Genomic DNA, 19,098 nt, shown 5'->3' with positions numbered 1-19,098 from the left:
GGTTACAACACATCACACATTAGTACCACACAGTTCACACTGACCTATCGGGACACAGCACAGGACTTAGGGCGCGTACACACGCGGGGACTGTTCGCCCAACTTTGTCCGCTGAACAGTGTTTCGGCGGACAGTCCGCTCGTGTGTGGGCTTTCAGCGGACAGTTTCAGCGAACAGTCCGCTGAACAAGGTTTTTCGGAAATTCCGTAAAACTGTCCGCTGAAACTTTGTTTCAGCGAACAGTCCCCTCGTGTGTAGGCTTGTTCGTCAAACTAAGTTCCGCGCATGCTCAGAAAGGATTTACACGCCGAAAGTTATAATGCAGTGTATAGGACGTTGTATTTTTCGTCCCGTCGCACGTGCCGTTCACGTCATCGCGCACGGTTTCAGCAAACTGTTCGTTCGTCGTGTGTGGCCATGTCCGTCCATGCTAATTTTGAGCGGACTGTTTGCCGAAACTGTTTGACGGACAAAGTTGGGCGAACAGTCCCCGCGTGTGTACGCGGCCTAAGACTTCAAGGGACAAGGGAATTTAGACCAGGATAGTTGGCAAGTATGAGGCAGCTGTTTTGGGCCCCACAGCAATGATAGGGCCCAGGGCAGCTGCCCCTTTTGCCCTACCTTAAAGGCGGCCCTGCTTACAGCGCCAGTATGGAGAAAGAATGCCTTCCTTTACAGTGTTGGTCAGAATGATAGATCTTTGGGGTCATTTTGCCAGCTTTGCCAAGTGGCGTTGGGTCTGGAATTATGAAGGCATCATCACATAGGAGTTCAATCACTTGCAGCTCAAGGAACCCCAAGTAACTTCTGGGGGAGCCCTAGTTGAGAATGGCTGCACTAGCTCCTCCTCCTTTGAGGTCTTTATTTTTTCACACGTCAAACTGAGATCAGCATGTAACTTTAGCTGCCTATATCTGTGGATCTACTGATGGTTTTGAAGTGCCGTTTTCCCTGTAGGTAACCTCAACAAGTGTACTTCTTCTTTCATTATATGCTCAGTTTAGGTTGCCCTGGCTTATAAAGGGGTCACTTTAGGGGTCATGCCTTTTAATTTGTATTCACTTTCTTTTTTTTTTTTCTAGAGTCCAGTACCACCCCCCCTCATCAAGTTTTATTGTCATGAAGGGCCCCTCGGGAAACATAAGTAGGTATCCAATGTTTACTTATGGCTTCACTGACTTTACTGGCATACTGTATGCCAACTGTCAAGGGTTAAGTGTTGGGGGAGGTTAAGGGATAAGGAATACTGTATATTAAGGGTTAAATTATAGGACATACTGTACATCCGGAAGATTATTCCCCCCCCCCCCCGCCCCCCCCCGACCAGGTAATTTTTTTTTGAGATACAGCACTACTTTACTTTAACTGCGATGTTGTACCCAAATAAAATCGGTTTCCTTTTTTTTCCCCACAAATAGAGATTTCTTTTGGTGGTATTTGATCACCTCTGCGTTTTTTTTGTTTTTTTTTTGTGTTATAAACAAAAATAGAGCGAAAATTTTGAAAAAAAAACGCAATATTTTTTACTGTTTGCTATAATAAATATCCCTCAAAAATATATCAGTTTAGGTCAATACGTGTTCTTCTACATATTTTTGGTGAAAAAAAAAAAAGCAATAAGCGTATATTGATTGGTTTGTGCAAAAGTTATAGCGTCTGCAAAATAGGGGATAGTTTTATGGCATTTTTATTGTTATTATTATTTTTTTTACTAGTAATGGCAGCGATCTGTGATTTTGTATCAGGACTGCGTGATTATGGCGGACACATCGGACAATTTTGACACATTTTTGGGACCATTGGCATTTTTACAGCGATCAGTGCTATACAAAATGCATTGATTACTGTAAAAATGTCTCTGGCAGGGAAGGGGTTAACCCTAGGGGGCGATCAAGGGGGTAATTGTGTTCCCTAGTGTGTTTTCTAACTGAAGGGGGGGGGGGGGGACTGTGTAGGGGAGATGACAGATCGTGTGTTCATACTCTGTAAGAACAAACAATCTGTTGTTTACACACACAGATCCCAGTTCTACGTGTGCCCCTAGTGATCGCGGGAGCCCGGTGGTGATCGCACTTACATAGTCTCCGTAGGCGAGCAGGGGGGTGCACGCCCCTAGTGGCCACAGGGCGAAGCGACGTTACATAATGTCATTTCGCCCAGCCTTGCCATTCTGCCGCAGTACAACTGTGGCAGCTGGTCGGCAAGTGGTTAAGGGTTAAGTGTTGGGGAGGTTAAGTGATACGGAATTATTTTAGGGGTTAAGTGTCAAGGTTAGGGGAGGGATAAGTGTTAGGGTCAGAAATAAGTGTTATTGTTGAATGTTAATGGGGGTTCAGAGTTTAAGTACAATTTTAGAGTTAAAGTGGTGTTGCCACCAAAAAAAATAAAAATAGTGTAAAATTCATAAAAAAAATATAAAAATAAAAATATATTTGAAAAAAAATATGTTTTTTACTTACCTCTAAATGCCTGTTGCTAGGGGGTCCCTCGTAGTCTGCCTTCTTCAATGCCCGAGCTGGGGACATCACTTCCCCTCGCGCCGCACAGTCATCTGGGACCTGTCACGTGTCCCAGATGACTGTGCGGCATATCACGGCGCCTCTCGCGCTTGCGCAGTGGGTGCCTGGCTGTGAAGCCACAGCCGGGTGCCCACAGAAAGAATGCCAGCGCCGCAAGCGGAGCGGGGAACGAGGGGGGAGGCTTTGTTCCCCCGCATCACTGGACCCCGGGACAGGTATGTGTCCGATTATTAAAAGTTAGCAGCTGCAGTATTTGTAGCTGCTGACTTTTAAAAAAAAAATTTAGGGGGCACCCAGCTTTAAAAATCCCAAGTAATTAAGTAAGCACAGTTTTTTAAATGCTTAAGTGGAGGGCCACCCTGACAAAAAAAAAAATACATTAAAAATTAGAAAAAAATCTAAAAAAATAAAATAAAAATGAAAAAAAATTTTTTTTTTACTTACCAGAAATGCCTGTTGCTAGGCACATAATCCTAATCTGCCTCTTCCTCCTCCGCTGAGATCTTTTTTCTTCTCTCCTCATCGCGTTGTCTTCTGGGTAATGGGTCGCGCTGTGTTCTGGGAACTGTGTGTCTCAGAACACAAAGCGCTGCGCGACTCGCGCATGCGCAGTAGGAAACGGGCAGTGAAGCCGTAAGGCTCCACTGCCTGTTTCCCTTAGAAAGAATGGCGGCGCCGGGACCCGAGAGGCGAGGGACGGGTGAGCCGACAGGTAAGTCGGCTTATTAAGTCAGCAGCTGCAGTGTTTGCAGCTGCTGACTTTTAATTTTATTTTTTTTTTTAAACGGCCCTCCGCTTTACTTGCAGTGTTTTTATTTTCCAATAATATTTTTTCATATATTCAATTGCAATGGGCTATGGAACTAGTTAGAAAATGGTTGCTTGTACCAATGAAATTGATTGCCCAAGAGGGTTAAGACAGTGCTGGAAAATAATGGTGGCCACACAAAATATTGACACTTTAGGTCCAATTTGGATATTTTCATTTAGGGGTGTACTCAATTTTGTTGCCAGCTGTTTAGACATTAAATTGACCCCCCCCCCCAAAAAAAAAAAAATATTGTCTTTTTTTGTTTAAAAAAAATAAAAAATTAAAATCCAGTGGTGATTAAATACCACCAAAATAAAGCTCTAGTTGTGTGAAAACAAAAAAATTATAAAAATTATAAAAATGTCATATGTGTAGAGTGTTGCATGACCGCACAATTGTCATTCAAAGTGTGACGGCGCTGAAAGGTACAAATTGGCCTGGGCAGGAAGGGGATAAAAGTGCCCGGTATTAAAGTGATTAATATTATCATTTTATTAAATAAATGAATGACAGGGCCACAGTAAGAATTTTCTAATTTGGTTCGATCTTTCACAGTTTTGCCTCGAACATCAACCTCTCACACCATCATGTCTACCCAGGAAATGTCCCTCACCGTCCCGTACGTAACGCTATTTCATTTTGTATTGAGATGAATGAGGTGGTATACTTTGCAGCTATTTTAGATGCAAACAACAATAAGTATAGCTCTTTATTACATTTATGCCAGCTTGCTGATAAAATGCAAATTGTACAGTATATGTGTTTTTATTTTATATAAAAAAAAACAAAAAAAAAAAAACGTATAGCTATTTGTCCACTGAAACTGCTAGCGTATTCGTTCTGTGCTAATGGGGCAAAATTGAATGTTCTACGTGTATTACCCCTACAGATCGAATGTTATTCTTTCCTAAAAAGCTGAGCGAATAGGACAATACAGCATTACTGACACTAGATGGAGCTTAGGATCACAGAAAAAAAAACACTTATTTCCTATGATTGTCAGCTCCATTTAGTGGCCATAATGTGGTATTTTTATGAGCCACTCTATTTATTTTTTTATGACTGAGTAACATTTTAACCGTAGCAGAAAATTGAGAATGTTTGATTTTGCCCCATTTGCGCTAAACTAAACTGTAATACCAGTTGGATGCTATGAACTATTATTGTTATTTTATAAATACAATCCATAATGTGCAGGTAAAGGGTGAGGAGCAAAGTTCAGCAGTAAGGTGTCTCTGGAAACTGTTTCAATGTACTAGAGACCGTATTGCCATTATCGTCACTTAACCATAACAGTTTCTGTATATTCTTCAACTGAAACAGTTTTTATTTTGATATTCAAGCTTCTGGGAGCTCAACTTTTAAACCTTTTATGCCCCGGCTGCCCCCCAACTAGGAGGAGCCTGCACGGTACTCATCCCTTGGGTGAAGAGACAGGGGTACCTCTCACCTTAGTGTGTGTCTATCTCTATTTGCCAGGGGATTGGGTGGCACATAGGGTTGCCACCTCAAACCTTTAAAACCGAACACATATGAATTACTCAGGTTCTGAGGCTAATTTAATGCAGATAAGGCACCAAATGAGTTTAATTACCACCTTATAGAGGAAGCAAACCCTGATGAGTTTACTTCCTCTTTCATTCCCTGCAAAGGCAAAGCATAATGGACTACTATGTATCGCATCGCATCGCATCGCATTGCATCGCATAGTAGTCCATTATGTGTCACTTACCTGACACAGGAGCCAGCGAAGTCACCGCTGTCCCCTGTAGTCCGGTGCATCCATCTTCTCGGTGGGTCTCGCAGCTCCGCCGCTGTCATTCGGCGAAGCCGCGATGACGTCACTCCCGCGCATGCCCACGGGAGCCTAGATGCGTGGCATCTTCGTCATCGACGATGCCACGCTCAGTGCGCCTGCGCGCCGGTGCCTGTCTTCGGGCAAATATCTCCTAAACCGTATAGGTTTAGGAGATATTTCTTAGACCTACACGTAAGCCTTAATCTAGGCTTACCTGTAGGTCAAAGTGGTTTGTAAGGGTTTACAACCACTTTAATCAGCCACAGAACCCGTGTAATTAATATGTGTTCGGTTTTAAAGGGATGAGGTGGCAACCCTAGGTGTCAGGCCCCTTGGCCAAGCATCCACCTACTCCGTGGCCCCTTGCTCCAGTGTGTGTCTGTCCTGTTCTTGCACAGTTTGGCCACTAGATGGTGCTGAGGAGCATACTTATGAGAGTATGCCTTCACGTTTTCATCTGTGCCATCAGATTGTGTTGCTCCCTAGACAATTTCTCCAGGAAAGAAATTACGTTTTTTGCATTTATGTGCAGAGGAGGCTGATATGTCATATTATTCCTTCAGCTAATTAACCTTTACAGGTGATTATGATCATGAAGCTTTGTAGATGTGCAGGAGAGTTTTTCAAGGGGGGGGTTCTGGCCTTCCAATAAGGGTTTTTTTTGGAGCAGAAATTAAAGGGAATGTTAATAAAAAGTTTATATTTTCTGCCTGCAGGCGGTCTCCCATTCCCCCTGACAGCCGCAGGAGTTCAGTGGGAAGAGATATTAAAGGTATGTATGAGACCAGAACATGTATTTTAGCTATTTATATACCTAGTGCTGTACAGAGAACACTGAGACAGTCACATCAGTCTCTGCACTAGAAGAGCTTACACTCTAATGCCCCCCCCCCCCCAAGTCGCACACTATTATTATTATACATTTATATACGGTGTATTCAGAAAGTATTGACAGAGTTTCACTTTTTCCACATATTGTTACTGTATGCTACATCCTTATTCCAAAATTTATTAAATTCATTATTTTCCTAACAAATTCTACAAACAATGCCCCATAATGACAACGTGAAAGAAGTTTGTTTGAAATCTTTGCAAATGTATTAAAAATACAAAAATACCATGTACACAAGTATTCACAGCCTTTGCTCAATACTTTGGTGAAGCCCCTTTGGCACCAATCACAGCCTCAAGTCTTTTTTGAGTATGATGCTACAAGCTTGGCACACCTATTTTTGGGCAGTTTCTCCCATTCTTCTTCTTTGCAGGATCTCTCAAGCTCTATCAGGTTGGATGGGGAGGGTCGGTGCACAGCCATTTTCAGATCTCTCCAGAGATGTTCACTCGGATTCCAGTCTGGGCTCTGGCTGGGCCAATCTAGGACATTCACAGTGTTGTCCGGTAGCCACTCCTTTGTTATCTTGGCTGTGTGCTTAGGGTCGTTGTCCTTTTGGAAGATGAACCTTCATCCCAGTCTAAGGTCCAGAGCGCTCTGAAGCAGGTTTTCATCAAGGATGTCTCTGTACATTACTGCATTCATCTTTCCCTTGATCCTGACTAGTCTCCCAGTTCCTGCTACTGAAAAACATCCCCACAGCATGATGCTGCCACCACCATGCTTTACTGTAGGGATGGTATTGGGCAGGTGATGGAAAAAAATTCTAGCTCATAACCAGTGGCATGTAGTTGCCATCATCCCTTCTAATGAGTTGGACAGGTGATGAGCGGTGCCTGGTTTCCTCCAGACATGACGCTTGCTATTCAGGCCAAAGAGTTCAATCTTTGTTTCATCAGAACAGAGAATTTTGTTTCTCATGGTCTGAGAGTCCCTCAGGTGTCTTTTGGCAAACTCCAGGTGGGTTGTCATGTGCCTTTTACTGATGAGTGGCTTCCGTCTGGGCAGTCTACCATGCAGGCCTGATTGGCGGAGAGCTGCAGAGATGGTTCTTCTTCTGGAAAGTTCTCCTCTCTCCACAGAGCAACACTGGAGCTCTGTCAGAGTTACCATCAGGTTCTTGGTCACCTCCCTGACTAAGGCCCTTCTCTCCCGATCGTTCAGTTTGGCCGGCCTGCTCTAGGAAGAGTCCTGGTGGTTCCAAACTTCTTCTATTTACAGATGATGGAGGCCACTGTGCTCATTGGGACCTTCAATGCTGCAGAATTTTTTCTGTACCCTTCCCCAGATCCGTGCCTCCATACAATCCTGTTTTCGGGGCACTACAGACAATTCCTTGGACTTCATGGCTTGGTTTGTGCTCCGGCATGCACTGTTAACTGTGGGACCTTCTATAGACAGGTGTGTGCCTTTCCAAATCATGTCCAATCAACTGAATTTACCACAGGAGGAGTCCAATCAAGTTGTAGAAACATTTCACAGATGATCAGTGGAAACAGGAGGCACCTGAGCTCAACTTTGAGTGTCATGGCAAAGACTGTGAATACCGTGTATGTACATGGGAATTTTTTTTTGTTTTTTATTTTTAATAAATTTGCAAAGATTTCAAACAAACTTCTTTCACATTGTCATTATGGGGTATTGTGTGTAGAATTTTGAGGAAAATAATGCATTTAATCCATTTTGGAATAAGGCTGTAACATAACAATATGTGTAAAAAGTGAAGCGCTGTGAATACTTTCCGGATGCACTGTAGCTCTGGCACATACCGCAGTCCTATACAGACAATACTGAGCTATTCAGAACAGTCCATGCACCAGAGGTGCTTACATTCAAATGTCCTCAGCACAGTCACACTCTATTATTATTTTTATGCTTTTATATAGCTCTGACATATGCCATGTCCTGTACATAGAACACGGAGCCATTCAGAGTGGTAAATCTCCCTTGTGGGAGAAGGTTTCCAACCATCCCCTACTCTACCAAAACAAGGTTTGGGTTTAGATATACATTAAAGAATTTTTTTTTTTATTCATGGAAACTGCACCTAAATTTCTTCTGTGCAAATTAGGCAAAATCAAATGTTCTCAAGCTATATTCTGCACAGTTCGAATGTTAATCTTTAAAGAAAAAGTTTTAAGAAAAATTATTTTAAAATATTTAAAAAAAGTTTTTTTTGCTTTTTTTTTTCTATTGAATCCTAACAAAAACCGCAGAAATAGAATTATGTATCCAAATTTTCTTCCCAATTAAGGCCCTATCTGTCCTAATAAAGGATGTATAATAAGTTGAGGTAGACATTGAGAGCTCTTTAACATAATTAGTACTAACTATGTATATTTTGAGGTAAATATAAAGGAATGAGCATATTATGTAATCATTGCATTGGGAAAAAATATAAAATGCTTTTTCTTCAATTTTTTTATGATTTATTTCTAATGAAAAAAAGGAAATAAAAATATTTGTATCCAAATTGACTACCAAATTTAAGTCCTTTCTGTGATGAAAAATAGGGTAGACTACAAATGTTTAAACGAAAAAATAAATAAAAATACAATGCTTTGGAACTCAAGAGGGTGAAAAAGGCTGAGGATTCAGGTGGTTAAATTTGTGATTTTATTTTTTTTATTACAGTGATAAATAATTTTTTTTTCTACAGTGATAAATATTTAGTAAATGGTTTTGTCAGGATGGGACTCTACTACGACTAAATATTTATATTTGTGCATTATATACATTTCTTTGTAATAGATTATGTTGTTTTTTTCTTGTTGCAGAATTCCCACCTCTTTTTGACACTGCGCCCATCTCTCCAGGTAAGTGCCCTTCCCCCATCATTTCCAACTTTTTCCAAAGAATCATCCAAAACACCCTATATCACTGTATTTTTTTTTTTTTATAAGTTCATTTACCCAGTTATTTAAAAAAAAAAACTAAAATCTGCAGAATATTCGTACAAAAATGACAAAAATTTAACTTTGCAGCTTACCAAGCCTCAAATGTGGTGGTTGCATTTGTTGTTGTTTTTTTCCCCATTGTTTTTTCATTTTTTGATCCTGCCAGTAACCCACTTTCTGTCCTAGGGTGGCTACTTTTACTTTATTGTATCTATGGAGAAGCAGCGTTATCAACAGAACGCCCTTCTCCATAACATAAGAGGCGGGTGCTCTGTAGTCCTCAGAGATAGCCAAGAGAAATGTAACTGATAAGAGTGCTGAGGAAGTCATCAGCTGACACACACACACTTGAATGAATTTTAGTGCACACAAACACAATATAATACCGATTTTTTTTGGTAAGATATAAAAGATGATGCTACAGCAAGTAAGTAGATACCTAACATGTCACACTTTAAAATTGCTTAGGCCTGCTTAACGGCGCCAAACTACGTTACTTAAAATTCTCCATAAACATCGCTTTAAACGCCTTTACCGGGTACCAGTTTAGAGTTACACAGGACATCTGGTGCTAGAATTATGGCTCTCTCTCTGACATTTGTGATGATACCACACAAGGGTGGTGGGATCACCGTTTACATAAGGGTGTGGGCAGTGGCGGCTGGTGAAGTTTTAGGATGGGGGGGCGCAAGACCCCGCCCATCCACGGTTGGCCCCTCCCACTTCTCATAAGCCACACCCAGAATTTGTAGAATGATATTGGCGTGTATCCAGAATTTCATTGTCCTGCAAATACAGTAGCTGTGTACATAGACATACTGTACTAACATTATCTATGTATCCAGAAATACAGGGTTATGTATAGGCATACCTGTGTATAACTGTGTATAGGCGTATCATTGCCCCAGAATTGCAGAGAGCTGTATAGAAACTGTATATATTAAAACAGTAGTGTAACATTGTAGCTGTGTATTCAGAATTACTGAGTTCTATATGTATAGGTGTAACATTATTCAGGATTACAGACTTCTGGATAGACACATCTGTGTGTATATGTGTACCACTACCCAGGATTGCAGAGTGCTGTATAGATATATACTGTGTATTTATAGGTATACCATTATTCAGGATTGCAGACTTCTGTATAGCTATCTATGTATAGATGTGATATTATCCAGGTTTTGCAGACTCACATGGATTGCAGAGTGCTGTATTGATATCTATATGTATAGGTGTAACATAATCCGATATTTCAGAGTTATATATATATATATATATATATATATATATATATATAGGTGTACCATTATCCAGGATTGCAGAGTGCTGTATATATATCTATGTATACTATACATAGATATATATACAGCACTCTGCAATCCTGGATAATGGTACACCTATACACATTATATATATATATATATATATATATATATGTATAGGTGTACCATTATCCAGGATTGCAGAGTGCTGTATATATATCTATGTATACTATACATAGATATATATACAGCACTCTGCAATCCTGGATAATGGTACACCTATACACATTATATATATATATATATATATATATATGTATAGGTGTACCATTATCCAGGATTGCAGAGTGCTGTATATATATCTATGTATAGTATACATAGATATATATACAGCACTCTGCAATCCTGGATAATGGTACACCTATATATATATATATATATATATATATATATATATATATATATATATATAACTCTGAAATATCGGATTATGTTACACCTATACATATAGATATCAATACAGCACTCTGCAATCCTGGATAATAGTACACCTATACATATAGATATCAATACAGCACTCTGCAATCCATGTGAGTCTGCAAAACCTGGATAATATCACATCTATACATAGATAGCTATACAGAAGTCTGCAATCCTGAATAATGGTATACCTATAAATACACAGTATATATCTATACAGCACTCTGCAATCCTGGGTAGTGGTACACATATATACACACAGATATGTCTATCCAGAAGTCTGTATTCCTGAATAATGTTACACATAGGTGTGCTGTTGCTCTCCTGTGGCCATTCCTCCGCAAGGCACATTACAGGGAGGACAGGTCGGAGTGGCCAGGAGATAATTATCTGTTGTATGAGCAGGAACATCCAGGTATTTGTCGCTGGCGCCTGGTCCGGACAATGCAGAGCTCAGACAATAGTCCCATGTATGCCCAGGACCCGCACACACACACACCCGAAGCCCACTTACCTGACTGTGTGCTCCTCTCCGGTGTTCTCCGCAGCCGCTCCTCTCCTGCACACCGCTCTACTCCTCTTACTTCCTGTTTCCTCTCTCAGGTGAAATGAGAGAGAGAAGACAGGAAGTGACATCTAAATCAACTCAGATGTCAATCAAACTGCCCGCCCGGCCGTAGTAACACATACTACAGCGCCGGGCGGAAGCTACTCAGCGCTTCAGAAAGCGCCCTGAGGCGGGCTAAACGCCCGCAAATGAAACGCCACGTCTGCAATCTCATGATTGCATTGGCGTGGCGGTTCCCATAGTGCACTGTGACCGGCGCTCGAGCACAGTGCACTTCCTTAAAGAACTTTTTTTTTTTTTAAAGGGGCAGTTTTAAAACTTTTTTTTTTTTTTTTTTTACATTTTTTTTTTTTTTTTTGTGACCACACAGGGGGGTGCGGCGCCCGGGCGCCCCCTATGGACGGGCCGCCACTGGGTGTGGGACTTACTGCGTTCGCAGGGGGACGAGAGTGCTTTAATTTTTTTTATTTTTATTATTTACCTATTTTAAAACTTTTTTTTTACACTTTTTTTTTGTATTACATTTATTGCTATCACAAGGGATGAACAACATCCCTTGTGACAGCATGGGCCGTGACAGGTCCTCTTTATGGAGAGATGTCAGTTCCTCTCTCTCTCTCTGTGTAGTGCAGCCATGGCCACCGGTTGCATCGATCCCGGGCTCCGAGAACGGATGGAAGAGCCCAGGAAAGGCGGCGGGGGGGCCCCTTTCCCTCACTCACAGGAGCCACTTGAATCACTTCTGCTTTACAGGAAATCGCTGACTTCAAATTTTGATACCAGGATGATGCCTGTAGCTGCAGGCATCATTCTGGTATAAGCACCTCAACCCAAGGATGTCCATGGACGTCCTACAGTCGGGAAGTGGATATAGTATCACAGTGTCTCTCAGGTGGCCTGAAAAGGTCCTGTTCAAGATTCACACATCTCCTAGGCTACTATCATGTACCTTTCAGGACCATTGATCCACCCCAGGTGTTGCAGCATTCCCTTGCAGGCCCTTTAGCCTCACCTAGAAAAACAGTCAGTGCTCTGCAGCCTGGGGAACGGACAGGTCATGTCTTTTGTGTTGTTAGTGCCGGAACACGGGTAGGGTTTTGGGTTTACTTTTTTTTGAAGAACTGTTTTTGGAGCATCGTACCGCACCTGTAAATATCACCAATAAACGCACCCAGCTCACATATGGTGGAGAATGCGGGCATGGATTGCTACTTAAGGTTGTTGCCTATATCCTTACAAAAGTGGGTGAGCCAATAGGACCTCAAGTGGGTGGATTATCTATAAAAATCAACATACAACATCACTTTCAAAGGGTATAAACGTAATGTAAATTTGTATATTTTCTCATAGGGCTTTCACCCCCTAAAAACCAAGAGGTCGAGGATGAAGACCATGAGTATGATGACGACTATCCTAACTACGCCAATGACTACAAGGCTACCCCACCCTATATGTAAGAAAAAGCTACACAGAGTTTGTTTTCATAGAAAACTATCATTGTCCTGTCCTACTGAAAAATATCATTTGCCTGGCTATCTTGCTGATCCAAATGCCCTAAATACTTTCTGAGTCACCTTCTGACTGAGTCCGAAATTCTCATCAGCTTTGTTCTTCTCCATAAGTGGGTCAAAAACTATTAAATCCAATTGATTAGTGTGATAGCCAGGGAAGGAGCATGGTTTGGGAGGAAGATGCAGCAAGGTTATCTCTATATTTGTCTCACCAAAGATTTCCAGTAAAGCCCAGGCTCTGTGCCCTTCAAAGGACACACACACACACACACACACACACACACACACAGTGTTTTGCAGAAGGGTTTCCGTGCAACTCCAGTGGGAAACTAAAAAATAAAAAAAATAAAAAATGATCTTAAAGTAAGGCTTTAAATAAATAAGACATGAATTTGGGAGGCTAAGGTACTACAAATGTAAGCATTAAAATGAGAAACACTGAGATCTATAGTTCACTGGCAGCTACTGGGTTAATGAAGGCTCTCTAGCCAAAATTTAGACTTGTGTAGATACAGTGTGCTTTCAGGTGCATTCATATTGCAATTGGGATAAGTTGTAGACACTTCTGAGTTTCATCTGAGGTTCTTCAGAAGTGCCTGTGACCTGCATTTGACCTCATTCTGACCTTGTTTTGACTTGCATTTGACCTTATTCTGATTTGCAATGGACTTTTCTGACTTGCATTGATCTTATTCTGACTTGCAGTTGGCATCCTTCTAAGCTGCATCAAGCTGCTTTTGCATACCCCTTGGATTGGGAGTTCTGACACACACACACAATCCCATGTATACCCTTAAGCCTCGCACACACGATCAGATTGTTGACCAACAGAGCGTCAGTCTTTTGTCCATAGGGCATGTGCCAGGAACTTGTCTTGCATACTAATGGCACACAATTGTCGGCCAACAAACACAAACTTAATTGCATACTACATGGAATTTCAGCTCTTGAGTGACACCCTTTGGGCACCTTCTGCTAATGTCGTGTTTGGTGAGCATTGATTTCGAGCATGTATTTTTGTACTTTCGACTTTTGTGTGATGGACCTGTGTACACACGATACGAAAATCTGACAACAGACCATTGTCCGTCCAAAAATTTACTAGCCTGCCATCCAACATTTGTTGGCGGAAAGTTGGACAACAATTGTCTGATGGAGTGTACTAATGGTCGGATTTTAGGCCAACAGTCATCACACAATTCCCTGCCGAAAATCCGATCGTGTGTAGGAGGCTTTAGACTTAAAATCTGTTATAAGCAGATTTTGTTCACACGCTTTATTTCTTTTCCTTTGCGTCTGCACAGTGATGTCCTTCCAGATGTCAGCAGTAGAAAGCCTGTGGAGACGGAGCCCCCTTCTGCCCTCATCAACCGAGAGAGCCTGTCCTCAGGTACAAATCCCTTTACATGCTTGTACATAGGACTACACTTTTATTTAGAAGATTAGAGTGCCGAAAGATTTAGAAAAAATATAGTACCATAGAGACATTTAAGATACAAATTTGATATAAAAATGTAATTTATTGATAGTATAACAGCATGTATTAAAACAAATACATTGATAAAAATATAAGCTCTGTATGTTCAGAAACAAACACAGTGAGGGTGTGGTTGTAGGAACTAATATTACCAATTCGCCCTACAACAACTGTACATTGGCAAGCTCGACCACATGTTTCGCGGACACATTCTCTGCTTCTTCAGGAGATTTTTTTTAAAACATATGATGTTTTATTGAACAGAGGTTATATATCATACTATAGATAAAGAAAGATAAAAAAAACATTAATCATAATGCTACAAAAATACAAAATGCATGATAACAACATTATACTCATATGCCTGGTGTTATCCCCCAAGAAGCCCCCTCACCAAGAGCCAAATCAAAACGCAGCAGTCCAAAAGAGGAAAAGGTCTACCCCCGGAGGACGTGGAAACCAACACAGACCACAGGGAAGATGGAGTAACTTGTAAGCTGGTAAAAGGATTTAATAGATAGTATTGTGATTATAGAGGATTAAAACCACCAAACTACGTACACTAATAATAATAAGGAACAATTATTATTAGTCAATCACCCACCATGACAGGGGGTGCAGCAGTCAGATACGAATTCTTTGACTGTATCACTCTAAAGGAAATTGTAGAACTTCAGAAGAGATCCAAAGTTCTATAACAAGAAGGAAAAGTGGTAGGAGAGATTGTATGTGAAATATAAGACAATAAAGCTTATAGATATCAAATAATGTGCATATCTCACCTTATATAAATATGGTGGACAGAGATAGGCCGTCTCAGAAAGATAAAGTAAGTGGCTACTGCATCCGTACAGACAAAGAAGAAAGTCTCCTGGAATAAGATACATATGGAGTCCTTTTAAAAGCATGTTCAAACCAGGGGCAGACTGACCATTTGGCCACTCGGGCACTGCCCGAGGGCCCCATGCCACTAGGGGGCCCCATCAGGGTTGCCAGCCTCAGTAAGACCAGGGACAGTATGTAAAAATGTGTGTTTTTTTACATCTGTCTCTGAAATGTCCCTTACCGACATCCTTTTGGTCTCAAAATCCAGAGATTATCGCTGCCCCACCTCTCCAGTACCTTCTCAGCCAATAGAAACATGTCTGTGTATACTGTGTGTACGTGTATATGTATACTGTGTGATCGTATACTGTGTGTGTTTGTGTATACTGTGTGGCCCCATAATCTCTGATTGCCTGGGGGCCCCATAATCTCCTATTGCCCGGGGGCCCCATGAGTTGTCAGTCCACCCCTGGTTCAAACAGAGGATGGAATAGCACTTGACCAAAGATCCAATATAGGTTCCTACCTACAGAGAAGGGGGATACTCCAAGACTGCTATTCCATCCTCTTTTTAAACTTCCTTCTAAAAGGACTCCATATGTATCTTATTCCAAGAGACTCTCTTCTTTGTCTGTGTGGATGCAGTAGCCACTTATTTTATCTTTCTGAGGTGGCCTGTCTCTGTCCACCAGCTTTATTGGCTTACATTTCCACAGTGTCTCTGTCTGATTGACGTATACTGATGGACGCCTCATTTGTTCTATATGTATTCTTTTAGGTTATGATCATCTCCAGTTCCCCTTGGCCCAATTATTGGTTTTGATGGAATTATCTCTGGAGACCCTTATATGTGTGAGGAGTGGAGATAGAGAGACATATATGTGTGTGGGTTTATACATATAAATGTATGGGTGCCCGGGTGTTTAGCTGCCCCAAGGTAAAGGCATGGGTATGCTTTCTGAAATTTCGAATCACTGTGACTTACATATGTTACAGGTTATACGATTATTAGACATACAATCTCTACTACAACTTTTCCTTATTTTTATAGCACTTTTGATCTCTTCTGAAGCTCTACAATTTTCTTTAGCATTATACCATCAAAGAAGTCGTATTTGACTGTTGCACCACCTGTCATTGTGGGCGATTGACTAATAATACTTTATCATTATTATTATACCTATTTTGGTGGTTTACTATATAATCCGCTATAATCACAATACTATCTATTAAATCCTTTTACCAGCTTACAAGTTACTCCATCTTCCCTGTGGTCTGTGTTGGCTTCCATGTCCTCCAGGGTGGACCTTTTCCTCTTTTGGACTGCTGCGTTTTGATTTGGCTCTTGGGGGGGGGGACACCAGGCGTATGAGTATAATGTTCTTATGATGTATTTTGTATTTCTGTAGCATTATGATTAATGTTTTTTTTTTTTTTTCTTTATCTATAGTATGATATATAACCTCTGTTTAATAAAACATCACATGTTTGCAAAAAAATCTCCTGAAGAAGTGGTAAATGTGTTCGCGAAACATGTCGAGCATGCCATTGTACAGTTGTTGTAGGGCAAATTGGTAATATTAGTTCTTATAACCACACCCTCACTGTGTTTGTTTCTGAACATACAGAGTTTATATTTTTATCAATGTATTTGTTTTAATACATGCTGTTATATTATCAATAAATTATCTTTTTTTATTAAATTTGCATCTTAAATGTCTCTATCGTACCATTAAATTCCATTATAGCCTCACCTCAATCTTCCTGTTCAAACTTTTATCTACTTATGATTAATTAGTACTTATTTGCTTTTTGGTAGTTTACAGTTTTTCAAAAAGCAGAGATGACCACGTGGATATGTATTGTGACAAGGCTGCCCTGTGCCACTGTGTAATAAAGGTTTGATGGCATCCAAGGTTTTCAACCATGCAGATTGAAAAGCTCTTGAATGTTTAGCTGGCTTTTCAGTTTTCTCCAGGAAAGGGTCCTGGGGCCTGGAGGCTTTGTAGAGTATTCAGTGGGATGAAACCTCCAACCCTGGGTCCATGTTTTGATGGTGACCAGCACCTATTGATTGTTCAGATGTGTACAGCTCTTATGGTATGAGAGCTGACTAAAGTTCAGTGTTTCTCCCTCCCCAGGAGACCATTGTGCTGCCATGGAGTGGCAGGTGTATGCACACATCCTGGTAGAGTTGCTACCTCATCTATTTAAAACCAAGCACATATTATTTACGCAGGTTATGAGGCTTATTTAATGCAGATAAGGCACCAAGTGAGTTTAATTACCACCTTAATCAGCCACAGAACCCGTGTAATTAATATGTGTATGGGATGGGGTGGCAACCCTACACACTGGTAGTCTTTTGAGTCTGACCTCTCTCTCAGGCCAGGCAGGTCAGAGGTCAGAAACAAAACACTTTTCGTTCGTCTGCATACACCTTCTGCTCCCTGGCAGCACAACCGTGTGGTGGCACCCAGGGTTCTACGCCATGCAGGTTGTTGGGATTGGAGATGTGTCTCATTAGAAGAAGACTGACCTTTCAGTATCTTCAAGATTAGTACATCTTGGTGTGAGACCTGGAGCTCCGAGGCTTTGTAGAGCATTGGGTGGGAAGAAACCTTCTCCCTGGCAGTAGAACAATTTGGTGAGGAGGGTGGAGCTCTGAACTCTGCTCAGCTCCTATATGATAAGGCCTATACGCACCTGCAAAATCAATAGGTGCTGGTCATCTTCAAAACAAGGAACCAGTGTTGATTGCTCCATCCCACCCAATACTCTACAAGACCTCTAGGACCCAGGACCCATAACCAGGATTTACTAATCTTGGACAAAACTGAAAGACCAGGTTTCTCCTAATGAGACACGAACCCTTAGCTAAAAAGAGCATGCGCCACACCAGTAAGACCTTACCTCCAACACACACCTTGCTTTCTCTTTGCTCACACTCAAATGATATCTGTACTCCTGCACACACAACTCCCCCCCCCTCCCCCCCCCCCGTATCCAGGCCAAAAGCAAGTATTCTATTTGATCATTTACAATGACAAGACAATTCACAAGTACAGTAGCTGGTGAATTGCCCTCATTGCACCACAAGAGCCCTGAACTCAACGCTACTGAACACCTTTGGGATGAATTGTAATGCTGATGATGAGCCAGGTCTTCTCACCCAAATTCAACTGTCACAAATGGACTCAAATTCCTACAGACACCCTCCAAAATCCTATGGAAAGCCTTCCTAGAAGAGTGGAGGATGTTATATTAAACTCCATATTTTGGCCATGGTTTCAGGAAGGGATATCCAACCAGCTTATATACAGTAGATGTGATGGTCAGGTGTCCATATAGTATAGTTTTGGGAGGCTAATCTCCATATTTCATTTCAAGAAAGAAACACAAATAATCGTGCTTTTCTTTTTTCCAGTGATTTATATGAATGTGGAAGGTCCTTCCCAGTCAAATGGTACGTAAAATATCTGCTGCTTATCAGCATTCTCTGCATCTCACCAATGATTTTTGGAGCAAAATAAGAGAATGATTCACATATTGTCAGCGAACTGTCATTAAAACTGAACTCCTAGCAGATATTTCTAATGGAGTTTATATAGTCACTTAAAAAAATGTTTTTTTTTTAATTTTTATTGATAGAGCTATCATAAGTAACCGAGTCACAGTGGCATCCTGCCATCACCTGCACAGCCTGGGATAGGGAGGGGCAGCACTAGATACCCATGAGGCTCTACTACATTGCAGAGGCACATGTGAATAACACACTTCCTGATCTTAGGTGGCTACATCCAGGGCCGTCTTTAAGGCAGGGCAAAAGGGGCAGCTGCCCTGGGCCCTGTCATTGTTGTGGGGCCCAAAGCAGCTACCTCATACTTGCCAACTATATCTCTTTAAATTTCCCTTGTCTCTTGACATTTTAGTCCCGTGCTTTGTCCCGATATCTCAGTGTGAAGTGATGCTACTAATGCTGCCCAGCTTTGCCCTATTGTGTACAGCTGACACACCTGCAGACTCTGTGTTTACATGTAAATAACCAACATTGATAT

General features: G+C 41.3%; 1 protein-coding gene across 1 annotated transcript in view; it reads left to right on the top strand.

Annotated features, from left to right (window-relative positions):
• LOC143923676 (uncharacterized) overlaps nt 1–19,098 on the top strand; it is a 74,079-nt gene that overhangs the window by 47,920 nt on the left and 7,061 nt on the right. Inside the window, exons 4-10 of the mRNA XM_077447491.1 lie at nt 1,083–1,144; nt 3,886–3,949; nt 5,845–5,900; nt 8,798–8,836; nt 12,578–12,680; nt 14,043–14,128; nt 18,468–18,506. Of these exons, the coding sequence (XP_077303617.1) occupies nt 1,083–1,144; nt 3,886–3,949; nt 5,845–5,900; nt 8,798–8,836; nt 12,578–12,680; nt 14,043–14,128; nt 18,468–18,506 (449 nt within the window). The remainder of the gene's footprint in view (nt 1–1,082; nt 1,145–3,885; nt 3,950–5,844; nt 5,901–8,797; nt 8,837–12,577; nt 12,681–14,042; nt 14,129–18,467; nt 18,507–19,098) is intronic.

This window comes from Lithobates pipiens, unplaced genomic scaffold, assembly GCF_037356315.1.
Source record: "Lithobates pipiens isolate NorthernLeopardFrog02 unplaced genomic scaffold, aLitPip1_a1.2 Scaffold_22, whole genome shotgun sequence".
In the NCBI taxonomy this organism is placed as follows: Eukaryota; Metazoa; Chordata; class Amphibia; order Anura; family Ranidae; genus Lithobates; species Lithobates pipiens.
This window is presented reverse-complemented; position numbering and strand designations above follow the sequence as displayed.